This window comes from Taudactylus pleione, unplaced genomic scaffold (genome assembly GCF_031769625.1).
Source record: "Taudactylus pleione unplaced genomic scaffold, aTauple2 ptg000305l, whole genome shotgun sequence".
NCBI classification, from domain to species: Eukaryota; Metazoa; Chordata; class Amphibia; order Anura; family Myobatrachidae; genus Taudactylus; species Taudactylus pleione.
This window is the reverse complement of record NW_028284706.1, coordinates 2,923,295-2,936,803: the sequence shown is the minus strand read 5'-3', so window position 1 is coordinate 2,936,803 and position 13,509 is coordinate 2,923,295. Positions and strand designations below refer to the sequence as shown.

General features: G+C 44.3%; 1 protein-coding gene across 1 annotated transcript; it reads left to right on the top strand.

Moving 5' to 3' along the window:
- Positions 1 to 1,746: 1,746 nt before the first annotated feature.
- HMGN2 (high mobility group nucleosomal binding domain 2) lies at positions 1,747 to 6,346 on the top strand. Its single transcript, XM_088442078.1, has 6 exons — positions 1,747 to 1,912; positions 3,188 to 3,232; positions 3,856 to 3,885; positions 3,971 to 4,024; positions 5,605 to 5,697; positions 5,772 to 6,346. Exons 1-6 carry the CDS (start codon positions 1,898 to 1,900, stop codon positions 5,805 to 5,807), a joined length of 273 nt encoding a protein of 90 aa, XP_088298204.1. The 5' UTR covers positions 1,747 to 1,897; the 3' UTR covers positions 5,808 to 6,346.
- The last annotated feature ends 7,163 nt before the right edge of the window (positions 6,347 to 13,509 follow it).

Sequence of the window (13,509 nt, the reverse complement as noted above, 5' to 3'; positions counted from 1 at the left end):
ATGCACGTACCCGCGATTCGCCCTATTCAATTCCAAAAGAGACAAAAACAGAGATAAGCGATGTAAGAACACGCGAAAAGTGGTGTCAGAATCAGGGGAAATCAGCCTGAACCCCCTAAAAGATGCAGAAATTTTGGGGATCAATGTAGTAGTGCCCGATTAGCCCTAATGAAAGTTTGGCGTACTTAAGTTCGCACAATTGCCACTAATTAGCGTCTTTGCACAAGTGGTGAAGAATGGCATAAAGCAGTATTTTTAGGTGAAAATAAGTATTCCTGTCAAATTTGGGGTACTTGAAAATGGGTGCAAGCATATTTAAAGTTGCTAAAGTGAAGTTGTAAAAAACGCACCTTCAACCAACACCTGTAATCAAAAAAAACCTCACCCATAATTGCAGACCCCCCAAAAGTCTATTTCGCTAGTTTTTAAGTTTGTACCCCCACTTTGCACTTTCACCTCTTTTTCAAAGTGCTTTTTTGGGGTGTTCCTTTTTTTAGTTTTTTTTTTACGCAGTTATCCTTTGGGGGGCTGTCCCAAGAGTGCTGAGTGGTTTCCCTACCTTTGCATCCCATAATAGCGACTTTGCTAATTTTTTTCTCCACCTATTCATAGGCGAATCTTTTTCGCCTATTACATTGCGTTTTCGCGTACGCGAAAAGCAGATGGCATTAAATATGGAGATAAGTTTCCTCCTGGCGAAAAGTCTCAATCGGCGATATTTTTCACGGATCTCAGCTTTTCGATCCTAATTGAATACGGCCATTAGTCGCAGTCTGTGGTGTGCCAACCAGTGATTTGAGGATAGGTGTATGTGGATACATCTGTATAGGTAGGTCACACCATAGTTCCTATTGAAACAAATGGGGACTGCAGTCTGCAGCACTAATTGGCCTTTTGCAGATTACTGTGAAATCTCCTGCATTAGGCTATTGTTACATAGCTGGGATACATAAAAGTATGCAGAAATATATTTTCTGCACAATTATATGAGAAAGGGGCTTGATAAACAGGTCCCATAATCAGTTAAGTATAAACACTTCTATTAAACAATGGTAATTGTGACGTTTAGTTAAACTATTCCATCTTCCAGGCTGTCCATAATGTGGTAAATTAGTATTCAAAAGTCTTGTTGTGCAATACTCACTATCCATTATATCTTAAAACCTTGGTCTTAAACATTCATTGTTACTTTGAAATGATGGAATGGTTTCTGAGTAACCAAGTGTAGATTATGTTGTAGGTTTATCATTTTCTTGGAGATGTCGCACAGAACTCTGGTCTGGTAAACGAATGTAGCCTATGCAATTAGTGATCTAGTAAAGTGCACTAAATCAAAATGTCCATTTGTTGTTATATATGTGTTGGTGTTTCCCTGTTAATGTTCCTGTATTGCATTTGCGTTCTCATTTATTATAGCGCCCAGTTTTACACAGAGCACACAGCCACTTCCATCACTGTATATCCGAGCATTGGAGCAGACTCAGCAGAGATCCTGCACAGAGGACATTTTGGACATTTCTTCTTCCCCCAGTGTTTATTACCCGCCTCCAGCATTGGCGGGCAGGGCGACTATATACAGTAGTGTATATGTATATGCTCCTGCACCCTGTAGCAGTAAACCCAGTCCCGCCTCCGCTCGCTGCGCGCCCTTTTCCCTCGCTCGACCACGCCACCCAGGCGCGCTCCCGATCCCCTCCCATCTCCCGCTCAGCCCACATGTCACGGCGCAGCCAATCACCAGCAGTACAGAGTGGGATCCGGATTTGACCGGTCGGGCTTCGGACCGGGTATAAAAGAGGAGAGCAGCGCCGGGGTTTGTTTCATTCGCTGAGAAGGACGTTGAGAGAAGTGCGCTGTTTTTATTCCGTGTGAGGCGTCAGCAAGAACAATAATAATAATGCCCAAACGAAAGGTAAGGCGGCTGTAGCTGTGCTGTAATAGTACAGGTGAAGGGCAATAACAGCCCTGGCAGGAAGGTGAAGGAGAGGGACAGCCACCATAATGGCGGAGACGAAGGGAGGGTAGGTAGCGCTCGCAGGGTGCTGATATTCGGTTGGCGGTATATTTGTAGCTCTGTACGTTGTGCCATTAGTGCGCAGTCTGGATACGGATAATAGGGCTGTGCGCTAATTAATTTGCCGTTTAAATTGCAGTGCGCGGGAAAGTACGGCGGGCATGGGGGAGGGGCTTCCGCCAAAACATGGGCGCGAAGAGGGCGGGGTCTAGTACTGCGGCCCAGAGCCGTGTGCGGGAGGGTGGGATGGATGCCTCTATCCATCCCGCCCTCCCGCACACGGCCTTGGGCCGCAGCACCAGACTAGCCCACCATGTGCCTGCTGCGCACACAGTGTACGTGCCGGCGCCGCTATCCGTGCGCCTACTCCCTTGTTAGTAGTTTTCGAAAGTGACGCTGTCGTGATGTAATGGGCGCGCTGTACTGGAGTTGCCTTCTCCCTTGCCGTCTTTGGGTCAGCTTCTTAATAAGCCTCCAAGGTCACGAGTTTATTTCCCCGCTGTTCTCACAGCTCCCACACCCTGTTATCTGCGCCGTGTGTGTGGCGAACAATCTGCTTGTGGCTGACGGGGTCTGCATCAATAGTGAAACATTTGGTGAGGAGTTCATAATAGATAATCACATTATAGCCTCCTGATGTTTCCCATAAGCTAATCCTTGATCTTGATGCAAGTTTAATATTTCAGGATCTCAAGCGTAGCCATCACTACGTACAAATAAGTAGACAAACATGTTACTGTGCACAGTGGGTTGTTTTAATTGGCCAATTATGGTACCTCTGTGCTCAGTTTTGTATGTACCAGTATAGGATTGTGGTTAAAAACGTGTAAGAACTTATTGTGAGGTGGAACAGTTGCAGTAATATTGACGTAGAATGGCATTTTGTCAACGTGGGTGCATCTGCAGAAGTGGCTTGTCTGATGAGGTAGCAGAAAAAAAAGCTCAGAGGGTCAGACCAAATACTCAATTTTATCCAGGTTGTGAGATATTGCATAATCGTACTAAACCAAGAAATAGAATGTTTCTCACTTCTGACAGTTCAGATTTCAGAAGCCGATGAAAAAGCGACTACTGATTTGTAGTGGTTATGGAATTTAGATGAAGACTAATGATGTGGCAATGATTTTATTCAACTTTTTTAAATCCACCTTTTCATTTGCTTGTATCGTTTAGGCTGATGGAGACTCCAAGGCAGAGAAGAGCAAAGTAAAAGATGAGGTGAGTTTTGAATCTGGATTAGAGTAAGCAAATTCCTCAGTTGTATGCAAATGACCAGTGTGTTTTTTTTGTTTTGTTTTTTACTGTACATTCATCCAAAGTGAACATATCATCTCTGCCTATCTAATGCACATTAATGGCTCAATACTATTTGCTGCAATGGGGCTAGATTGCAGTTCAACATTGTCGAAATGGTGGCAATGGCACCGTACGCATTATATGGAGCTGGAGACAAAAATCAGACTCCGGATGGTCTCACGGCTAATTAGGATTGAGTCTTAAAAGTTATTGCATCTTAACTTGGTGGTGACGGGGCATTTACACAAGTTGTATTATATGGGTATGGAGGTGGATTTGTGGGCTAAGAGGTAAGTGCACTCAGGGATCTTTTAGATTTCAGATGTACCTTTAGCACTAAGGACTCTGCTGAAGCAAATGTGGGGCTATTGGAAAGGAAACTTTTTTAAAAAGTAGTGGCGCTGCATAGATGTGGGTGACTCAATACAGAGATTCACACTTTCAAACAATGTGACCACTTTGCGTGTGATTCTGGATTAGGCCCAGTGTATAAGCCAATCGTGGGGTTATGCATATTTATGATTCTTGTTTTCTCTTTTGTTTAGCCACAGAGGAGATCTGCCCGTTTGTCTGCTGTAAGTATGTTTTTGCTTTATATAAAAGACAATTTTAATCTTAAGACTTTTTTTTTTTTTTAATAGCAGTTTTATTTCTTTTCAGAAGCCTGCTCCTCCCAAACAAGAAAACAAACCCAAGAAAGCAGCTGCTCCAAAGGCAAGTAGGACATCTGTGTAAATGAGTGTCTTAGATCTTAAATAATATGGATGCCCACAAATTTTCAATTAATAACTTCACATGTCTTAGTGGGTTATGGTACTAACAAAATGAGCAGAGTTAACTAATCAGAAATACACCCACATTGCATTGTGAAAGGCTCTGATGGGACCTTGTGCTCAATTGAATATGCTCCTATGTATCGAGTGTAGAATTGCCATAGAAGCACAAGTGCATTCATAATGCTGGAAACTAATGTTATGGATGAAGTATTATATTTCGTATGAAACACTTCCTTAGTCAGATAGGAAACCACAATTATGTAACTGTTTTTCAGCTTTATAATCTCATTATAAAGGGGATTCAATTATTTTCACCTGTGGCTGATGGTGCTGGGTGCCCAACAGAGCAATTCAATTGTTCCTCTGTTCGGTGCATACAGCTGCAGGAGCACATATTTTCCCTTGCAACACCCTGGGCTTGCAAGCAGAAATGTGTGATGAGTCTGCACTTTGAGCGCCTAAAGCAGTACTTTAGACTGGCTTAGCCCAGTTTATTTGGTCCCTGTCTTGTGCAATATGCATTGGCAAAATTAACTGAATATCGCACCCTGATCTCCCATCTAAAACATTTGAATAAGACCCAAAATGTCCATGTAAATTAGTGTATTTGTATCTTGATGCCTTTTTTATATAAAGTGAGCTTGACAAGATGGTATGCAAAATGGCCACATTGTATAATAGCAATTTACCTAGTGTTGGCTAAAGAGGAATTATTGATTTCATGCTGCATCAGAAAAGAGATGCATGTTTTCCTGTAGGCTCATAGTTTACTGATATTTTTTATATATTTTTTCCAAGTATATACTGTGGGTTTTCTCACTCCTGCAATACAACATCATGCTCTATAGCAATCGAGTAGACTAAGGCCCTCATTTAGAGGCGGTCACAAGAAGCGAGCGCTCTCTGAATGAGGGCGGCTGCTTCATATTTGAAGTACGGCCTCCTGATCGTTAAGCTGTGGGTTACCACCCACAGCTTAACGGCCGACCAGGTTGATGGTCGCAATGGTGATCACCATTGCGACCATCATAGGCTTGCGACGAGACGATAAGGTTGGGTCTCGACAACTGCCCCAGGGAGCTTTCTGCTCTGATGGAGCAGGAAGTTCCCCACTGATGTCAGTGCAGCCCCCTACAAAACGGTAGGCGTTCCTTTAGGTAACGCCTCCGTTTTGGGAACCACCACCCCCCTGGCCCGCCTACAAAACGGGGCGAGCTGTCGATCAACATCGACAGCCGCCCCTTTTGTAGCGAGCTCTGGAGCCAGAGTTTCTCTTGCTCCGGGGCTTGCGGAGTGTGGCCGCTGCGTGTGCGCAGGGCTACCCATCGACCTGGTTGCGAGCACATCGGTGCTTGTGACCGGGTTTTAATGAGACTCTAAATGTATTAGAATATGACTTAACGATATACTGCTTTCTTATTATATTAAAGCGGGTATAAAGTTTCTTTATAGACTTTGGTAGAGGCAACTACCCTTAGATATAACATGTACTCATGGAAATATTTTTTATGCTTTCAGAAGGCTGAAAAAGCTCCCAAAGGCAAGAAAGGGAAAGACTCTGGAAAAGATACCAGCAATGCTGCAGAAAATGGAGAGGCAAAGTCAGATCAGGTATATATTTCAAAATGACTGGATTTCTGAACTCTTGGTTGAGTAAAAATTAATGGCTGTCCATTTTCTTGCAGGCACAGAAAGCAGATGCATCTGGCGACACCAAGTGAATGGTGTGAATTTTTGATAACTGTGTACTTCTGGTGACTGTACAGTTTGAAATACTATTTTTTATCAAGTTTTATAACAATGCAGAACTTTGTTTTACTTTTTATTTTAAGCTGTGTTGGCACATGCTTTGTGGGATTTTTTTTTTTTTTTAAATGGGTGAGAAGTGGAGTTGGCAGTATGACCTTCACTTGTTTTATTAGCCACTTTAAGACTCGCTCTACATGTATATTCCCTCCATAAAATTCATTTTATTTCAACCCGTCCTCCAACTTGAAGATAGGCAGCTATAGAAGTCCTCACAATGCCCAGTATTTGTTCTATAGAGATGGCAGATTTTCCTTGACCAAAGGACAATTGGGCCTGTTTGAGATGGTCACCATCCTCAATGTGAAACATCTGACCTATTACTAGTTTTATGGTGAAATGAGTTTTGGGGGTTGGGAAGTGAACCTTTTTATCGATGTATGTGTCCTGCCTGATTTGCAATGCCTGTTAATGAAATTTTAAATAAATTTCAGTCTGTTTGCTGAATAGACAACATTGTCTTTTGTTGAAATATGGACAAAATAAAGAGATTTGTTCCTGCTAAAGATAATGGGGTGGAATAATGGTTCCCTAATTTTGGGAGTTCTATAGTGGTGTACACTAGGGATGGTTGATGATCTACAGAACTGGCAAAGGTGGTGATTTCTAAATGATTTATCGCTGCACAGTAACAACGTTCTCTAACTCGAGCTGAGGAAGGTGGGTTCACTTAAAGATCTGGCAAATCTTGAATGCATCCAGCCAATATATTGCCCAGCATATACTTGGCAGATAATCAAATGTTTGTGAATATCAAGGTTTCAGAAGCATTATGAATCATGTCCGTCCCTAGTTTACGTAAGTGGTTCTCAAGTTTGACCAACTGGTCATGTTTTGTGGATTTCTTTAATCATTGACAGGTGAGTTCATTGGTTTTGCAGGGTCAGTAACTCCCACCTGCTTCCAGAGAACAGTGAGTTGAGTACCACAATGTTCTACATTGGTTTAGTCAATGCCACTAGGCTCCATTTCTTTCTCATTACTTTAGAACAGTGTTTTTCAAACACCTTCCTCAGGGAGCACTAACAGTGTATTATTTGTATTTTTACTAGTTGGTGCACAGGTAAATTACTGGCTGATGCACTTTAAAAGATCCACAGGTTGGAGGAATGAGTTTGGTGAAACTATGACACATTTGTTCAGATATATTAATTGTTGTGTTGCTGAAAAAACCATGCAGTGCAGTAACCTGTAGCTTTAAGTGGAAACTTAAATTAGTTCAGTCAAATTAACTGGTATCTGCCATTCCACAATGTATGTGACAAATACATACATGTAATTAAGGTAATCTAGGCCATATGCTGGGTGCACAAAACAATCGGTACCACCGACTCGAAAAGAGTACCTTTTTAGAGAAGTCATCCTGCCACATCTCTGACCAGGCAAAGTTGACTATTGTCCAGATTGGCTTGCATGTACAGACTATCGGTTATCGTTCATGCGGTAATGCGCATCGTTGGCCGTTCACTGCATAAATATGAACAATATATCGTTTATGGATATCGTACCATGTACGCACCTTTTTAAATGTAGAAACATACAAAACTACTTTATAAAGTACAATAGAAGGTTACTACAATAAAAGCTGATAATCAGATGTTAAACATCCTATTATGTAAAGTTTCTTTCATGTGACACAAATATCAACACCATTTACTAACACTAAAGGTGAGTACACCCTGGGAGATTATGAAAGACCGTATGATTAAGACATTGTAATCAGTCATTCCTGATCCCTTGTAGTGCCTACACTGAACAATAGGTCGTTCAGTGTAGGCACACTCAATCATGCCTGAACATGGCCAATCTGTCGCTATCGGCAGATTGGCCTGCATGTTCAGGCGATGATGGTTGTCTGAAGCTACCAGTGGGAGTGCGCATCGCTGGTAGTTTCTGACAGTGCACAATTACAATGGCTTAATCGTGGAAACGCTCAGTAATATTGCCCTGTGTATGCACCTTTATAGTATTTTAGTGTAAAGTCATGACATTTTATGAAAATCCATGGGTTTTTTTTACCAGGTGATAGGATCTTTGTCTGAATTAGTTTTCGATTTATTACTAGCAGTGTCTTTCATGAGAACATGTTGTATAAGACTACAACATTTTGAATAGCCAAAGTTTGTGCTCTCTGATTTAAGCAAATGTACATTGTCAGGTAGTGTATTTGAGCACTTTGAAATGCCATTTTCCCAGTCATTTCATCATGTATAACTTGTGTAGTACAACACAGGGTCTGATTCTGAGTTGAATGCTAATCCCATAAGCATGCAGTTTACTTATGTAATCTGCATACGTCCTGATTGTTTCTGCACAGAGAACTAGACTGAATTTGGATGTAGGGAGTGTATTATTTGAGAGTTCCTAGCCTCCCAAGAAGACTCAAGTCATTGGCATAGGCTTGCAACTGCGTACGCATTACTCGGATCGAGAAACTTCACCTGCTGTGGGACTGGTTCAAGCTTTGATGGTTTGTCTAAAGACTCCGGCTGACTTCCACAGGTGTAAGGCACTGCATGTGAGCATATCATTATTCTAGAAATCTGGCATTCAAAAGGTGCAGTTCTGCGATTGACTCGGTATAAGGCCCACAATGTCTGATACAGAGAAATGGGTGGCAACATTCTTATCTTCTGTACACCTATTGCTTGTGCCGACAAATTCATTTTCCTTGACTGTGGTTTTTAAACCCAACTTATCCACCAAACTGGTCACAGCTGCTAACTTGTCATAGGGGCAAGGCTTTCACAGTTGTGGAAATTTATAAGGTGACGCCAGAGGTAGAAGACAGACCTGATACCTCTGGTAATTGTCATTTGTGGCAGTGCTACATTTCCTTGGTCATTCCTTAGCTGCTTGTGTTTTCTTTGTCATAATTATTGCATTTACCTTTTCTGTTTCTTTTCTTAAAATGGGTATGGTACACCCTTTGTAATATCTATGTACAAAAAAAAAAAAACTGAGTGAAGGGGGAGATATTGTGGTTGTTAGGGGATATTCAATTAACAAAGTCAGAGGCTCCCAAAAGTGGTTCTCAAGGTACCCCAACAGTTTAGGTTTTACTGATATCTATGGTTCAGTACAGGTGTTTAAATCAAACTGACTGAGGTACTAATTAAGTCAGCTCTGCGCAACCATGGATATCTCTAAAACCTGAACTGTTGGGGAGCCTTGAGGACATAGGGCAGCTTCCCAAACAAAGTGTTTTCAGATATGCAATGCACTTTTGATGGTGCCATTTAATTTAGAATACATTGAAGACAGATTTATAAATACACGATGGACCTTTTAAGTAAATTATAGATTCAGAGTTCGGTGAGGGCATACTTTCCCTATTGCAGGTCAAATCATTTTAATTTGCGCAGCACCTTTATTGATATTTGTGTAATTTTAGATAGCCAGCCATATGTTCCTTATGATGCTACAGTGGAAATGGCTATTTCCACTTTGCAAAACAAAATCCATTATGAGCCAAACTACTTGCACATTTGTCACTAACCAAAAACAGCCTTCCACGCCTCAGCCATTGAGCGGTTCCCACCATTGAATAAAGAATGGTACCAAAACATCCTCCAAGAGCAACTTCTCCCACTTATCCAAGAACAGTTTGGTGATAAACAATGCTTTCCAGCATGATGGAGCACCTTGCTATAAGGCAGAAGTGATAACGAAGTGGCTTGGGGAACAGAACATCAAAATTTTGGGTCCATGGCCAGGAAACTTCCCAGACCTTAATCCCATTGAAAACCTGTGGCCAATCCTCAAGAGGTGGGTGGACAAACAAACCCACAAATTCTGACAAACACCAAGCATTGATTAGGCAAGAATGGGTGGCCATCAGTCAGTGTGTGGCCCAGAAGTTGATTGACCGCATGCCAGGGTGAATTGCAGAGCTCTTGAAAAAGAAGGGTCAGCGCTGCAAATATTGACTGCATAAACTTAATGTAATGATCAATAAAAACCTTTGACACTTATGAAATGCTTGTAATTTTACTTCAGTATACCATAGTAACATCTGACAAAAAGATATAAAGACGCTGTAGGAGCAAACCTAGTGAAAACCAATACTTGCCATTCTCATAACTTTTTGCCTTGGTTGTACAATCTGCATGTTTGATTATCAATCTTGCTTTCTACTTCAGGGTCCACAGGGTTGACCTTCGGGGTATATCTGGATCCATGGGCACCATGCATTTAAAGCTTTTGCTGTTCCCAGGATGCACTGGTTCCATCCTCTATACCCTGAGCCACAGGCACCTCGGTTTTAGTTGGTGCCTGGCCAGAGTCGGGTCACCCTGTGTGCAGCGGTATGCAGCCCCTAAGCTTATTTTTTTTCTTTGTAGTTTAATTTTTATTTTTTACACTCTTCAGAGCAGCAGCGTCAGACAATCCATTGGACGTCCAAGCTGCCGCTCCTACACCCTGCTGGTTATGCCAGTACAGATCTGGGGCTCGCGGCGTGGACCCAGAGTCTACTAGCCGGGCTCTGGGGAATCCCACGACTGCTGCTGGGGATCAGGTAAGATGCGGGTCACAGCTTAAGGAATACTCCGCAGGACCACTAGACCACCAGGGAGTAATTGCCGGCAGTGGGAACCGGCGCCCACGGGGGTTAAATGCTAGCCAGGGGAGGCAGCCTTCCCTGTCTAGCTGCTCCTCAGCTCAGCGCGCCTTTCCGCTCGGGTCTGGCGATACTGAGCTGCATTCCTCCTGCTGCCACTCCTCTGAGGCCTTTGGTGGCCATCTTCCCTGGCAGGATCGCAGCTCTCAGCGTGCGGATTGGTCCCCCTGTGTACCTTTCCCCTGGTAGGACAGCGTACACAGCACTATAGCCCTCCCAGACACTGAATCTGGGTAGATTGATTGTAGTGATAAGGTGCAGTGAGTATTACTTTCTGCATTGTATGTGACTTGCTAGTGTCTGCTTTATTTCTACCTACTGTCAGTCTATACCTTTCCTTCTACGGCCCTGGCAGGTGTGTGGGGGAAGGGCTTTTCTTGGACCTCACTTCTATAAATTAATCTATTTGTGAGGTTGGTCACATACAGTTTCGTGCTACATGGTACCATATCTGTGGACCTGTTTGCTGTATGCTTGTGGGTGCGCCAGGAGTGTGCCACTGGACTTCCCTATTGTGTTGATATTTATAGCTGTGTATATGTATAGATAGATTTTTATCATGTCGAAGTTGAGTGCTCCGCGGCTCCCACTTTGCCTTTGCAGACGCTGCGCTGCAGGGGTAAATATGGAGGATTTCTCACAGGATGGGCTGTGTGTGAGGTGCCGTCAGTTATCTGGTCCCTCTAACCGCCCAAATTCGGGACAGGACCCTCCTTGGGTGGTGTTTTCTAAGGTGCTGGCTTCCATCGTGGACTGTCTGGTGGTCCCGACTGCTCTCCCCCATAGGGGGTTACCCCAATCAGCCATCCCCCCTTCTCAGGATATACTGCAGTTATTGCAGTCTCTCCCTGGGCCTCAGAATGTTTAATCCATATACGGGGTAACCTATGTATATTCAGTCTCCTCCAGTGACGCAGGGTCTTCCGCAGGCGGGTCAACCACCATGGGTTGATGTGTTCTCCAGTTCAGTCCAGAGTTTGGCGGCCTCATCTTCAGCCTTTCAAACTATGTTACGGAGTGACAAGCCTCAAAAGGCGTCTAAACACCCTGTTATGTCATCCCAGTCTGTGCAACTATCAGACTCTGATGCGTCCTCGGATGAGGGGGAATTGCCTGAGGACTCTTGACTCGGATTCTCCTGTCCGGGAAGTGGAAACGAAATCTTTCATTTATGTGCCGGCAAGGGTGATGGCGATGCGGTCCATTCTTTATATAGAGGATGACGCACCGGCCCCTAACTCCCAAGTATCCAAATTTTAAGCTGGCAAAAGTGATTTCTATCTGACCAGCTGCCTGATCATATGGCGGAGGCCTGGCAGTCACCTAGTAAAAGGTTCCAGCCGCAAAAACGTTTAGCGTCTAGTTATCCGTTTCCTGCAAGTCATTGCAAAAAGTGGGAAACCCCGCCTGCGGTGCATTCTCATGTTTATTGCTTAATCAAGAGTGCTACCTTGCCTATGCCTTCCATTTCATCCCTAAAGGATCCCACAGACAGGAAAGTGGAGACTTGCTTAAAATCAATTCTCTCAGGGTCGGTGGGCCGTCCGTCCATGGCCATCTCTTGGGTGGCTAAAGCCATTGAGAGCTGGGCCAATGTACTGGAAGATACTTTTCCTGAGGAAGCTCCAGAGGTTCAGAGAGCTTTAGTGGGACAGATGAGGGATGCTGCTTCCTATTTTGGAGAAGCGTCGTTGGATGCCAGTCTTCTGACTTCCAGAGTTTAGGCGGAAGCGGTCTCTGCCCGCCGGTCTTTGTGGCGCCGTTCTTGGAGAGCGGAAGCGGATTCCAAGAAAGGCCTGGAGGCCTTACACTTTAATGGGGAGATTTTGTTTAACCCAGACCTGGACAAACTTGTTGATACCCTGGCAAAGTCTGCATCTCTGCCATCAGTGGCTGCGCAGTCTAAGGCTAGGATCTCGGCCTTTCGGTCCTTTTGTACTCAGGAGGCCCAAGGGTCAGTCCTTCTCGAGGCAGGCAACCAAGGCCGTCCCTAACCAAAGAAGCAGCCCTGGAGCACTAGACACCCTGCTTCCAAGCCAGAGGATAAGCCTGATGGGACGGGCCCCTCTATGGGGGTTCCCAGATTGGGTGGCCGACTTCTTCAATTTGCCCAGTGCTGGTGCAATACCACCACGGATGCTTGAGTACGAGAAGTGGTCTCAGGGGTATGCCCTTTCCCTTCGTCACAGACCCCCCCCCCCCCCAACAGTTCTTCTGCACAAGTCTTTATCAGGACAAGGCCTTGCAGATTCAGGGAGCCATAGAGTCCTTGCTGAAAGCAGGGGTCTTTGTACCCGTTCCGCTTTCTCAATGCAGGATGGGTGGCTACTCTACTCTGTTTCTGGTTCCGAAACCTAATGGGTCTCATCGGCCTATCCTCAACCTAAAATCGCTGAACAAGTTCCTCAGCGTGCCCAAATTCAGGGTGGAAACTTTGCGTTCCGTCATGTCTATGGAACCGGTGGATTTATATGGTCTCCCTGGACATCCAGGACGCCTACCTCCATGTTCCTATAGCACCTTCACACCAGCGGTATCTGAGGTTTGCTATACGCCAGCTTCACTTCCAATTTCAGGCTCTGGCCTTTCCACGGCTCCAAGGGTGTTCACCAAAATTATGGCTGTCATGGCTGCCCATCTGCAGAGCCAGGGTCTACGGCTTCTGCTGTATCTGGACGACCTATTGCTGGCAGGCTCTCCGGAGGTACTTCTACAACATCTGCACCTGACGATCGCTTGTCTGCAAGCGCACGGGTGGCTGATAAACTGGAAAAAGTCCTCCCTGATTCCGTCACAAAGGATGGTTCATTTGGGAGCCCTTCTGGACTCTCGTCAGCAAAGGATCTTTCTGACTCCAGAAAAGATTTCCTCCATACAACTATGAGTGAGCAGTTGTCTGAGGAGTTCCCAGGTGTCGGTTCACTCGGCAATGAGGGTTCTGTGGTCCATGATGCCGGCTTTCGACATGGTGGAGTATGCCCAGTTTCATTTCAGGA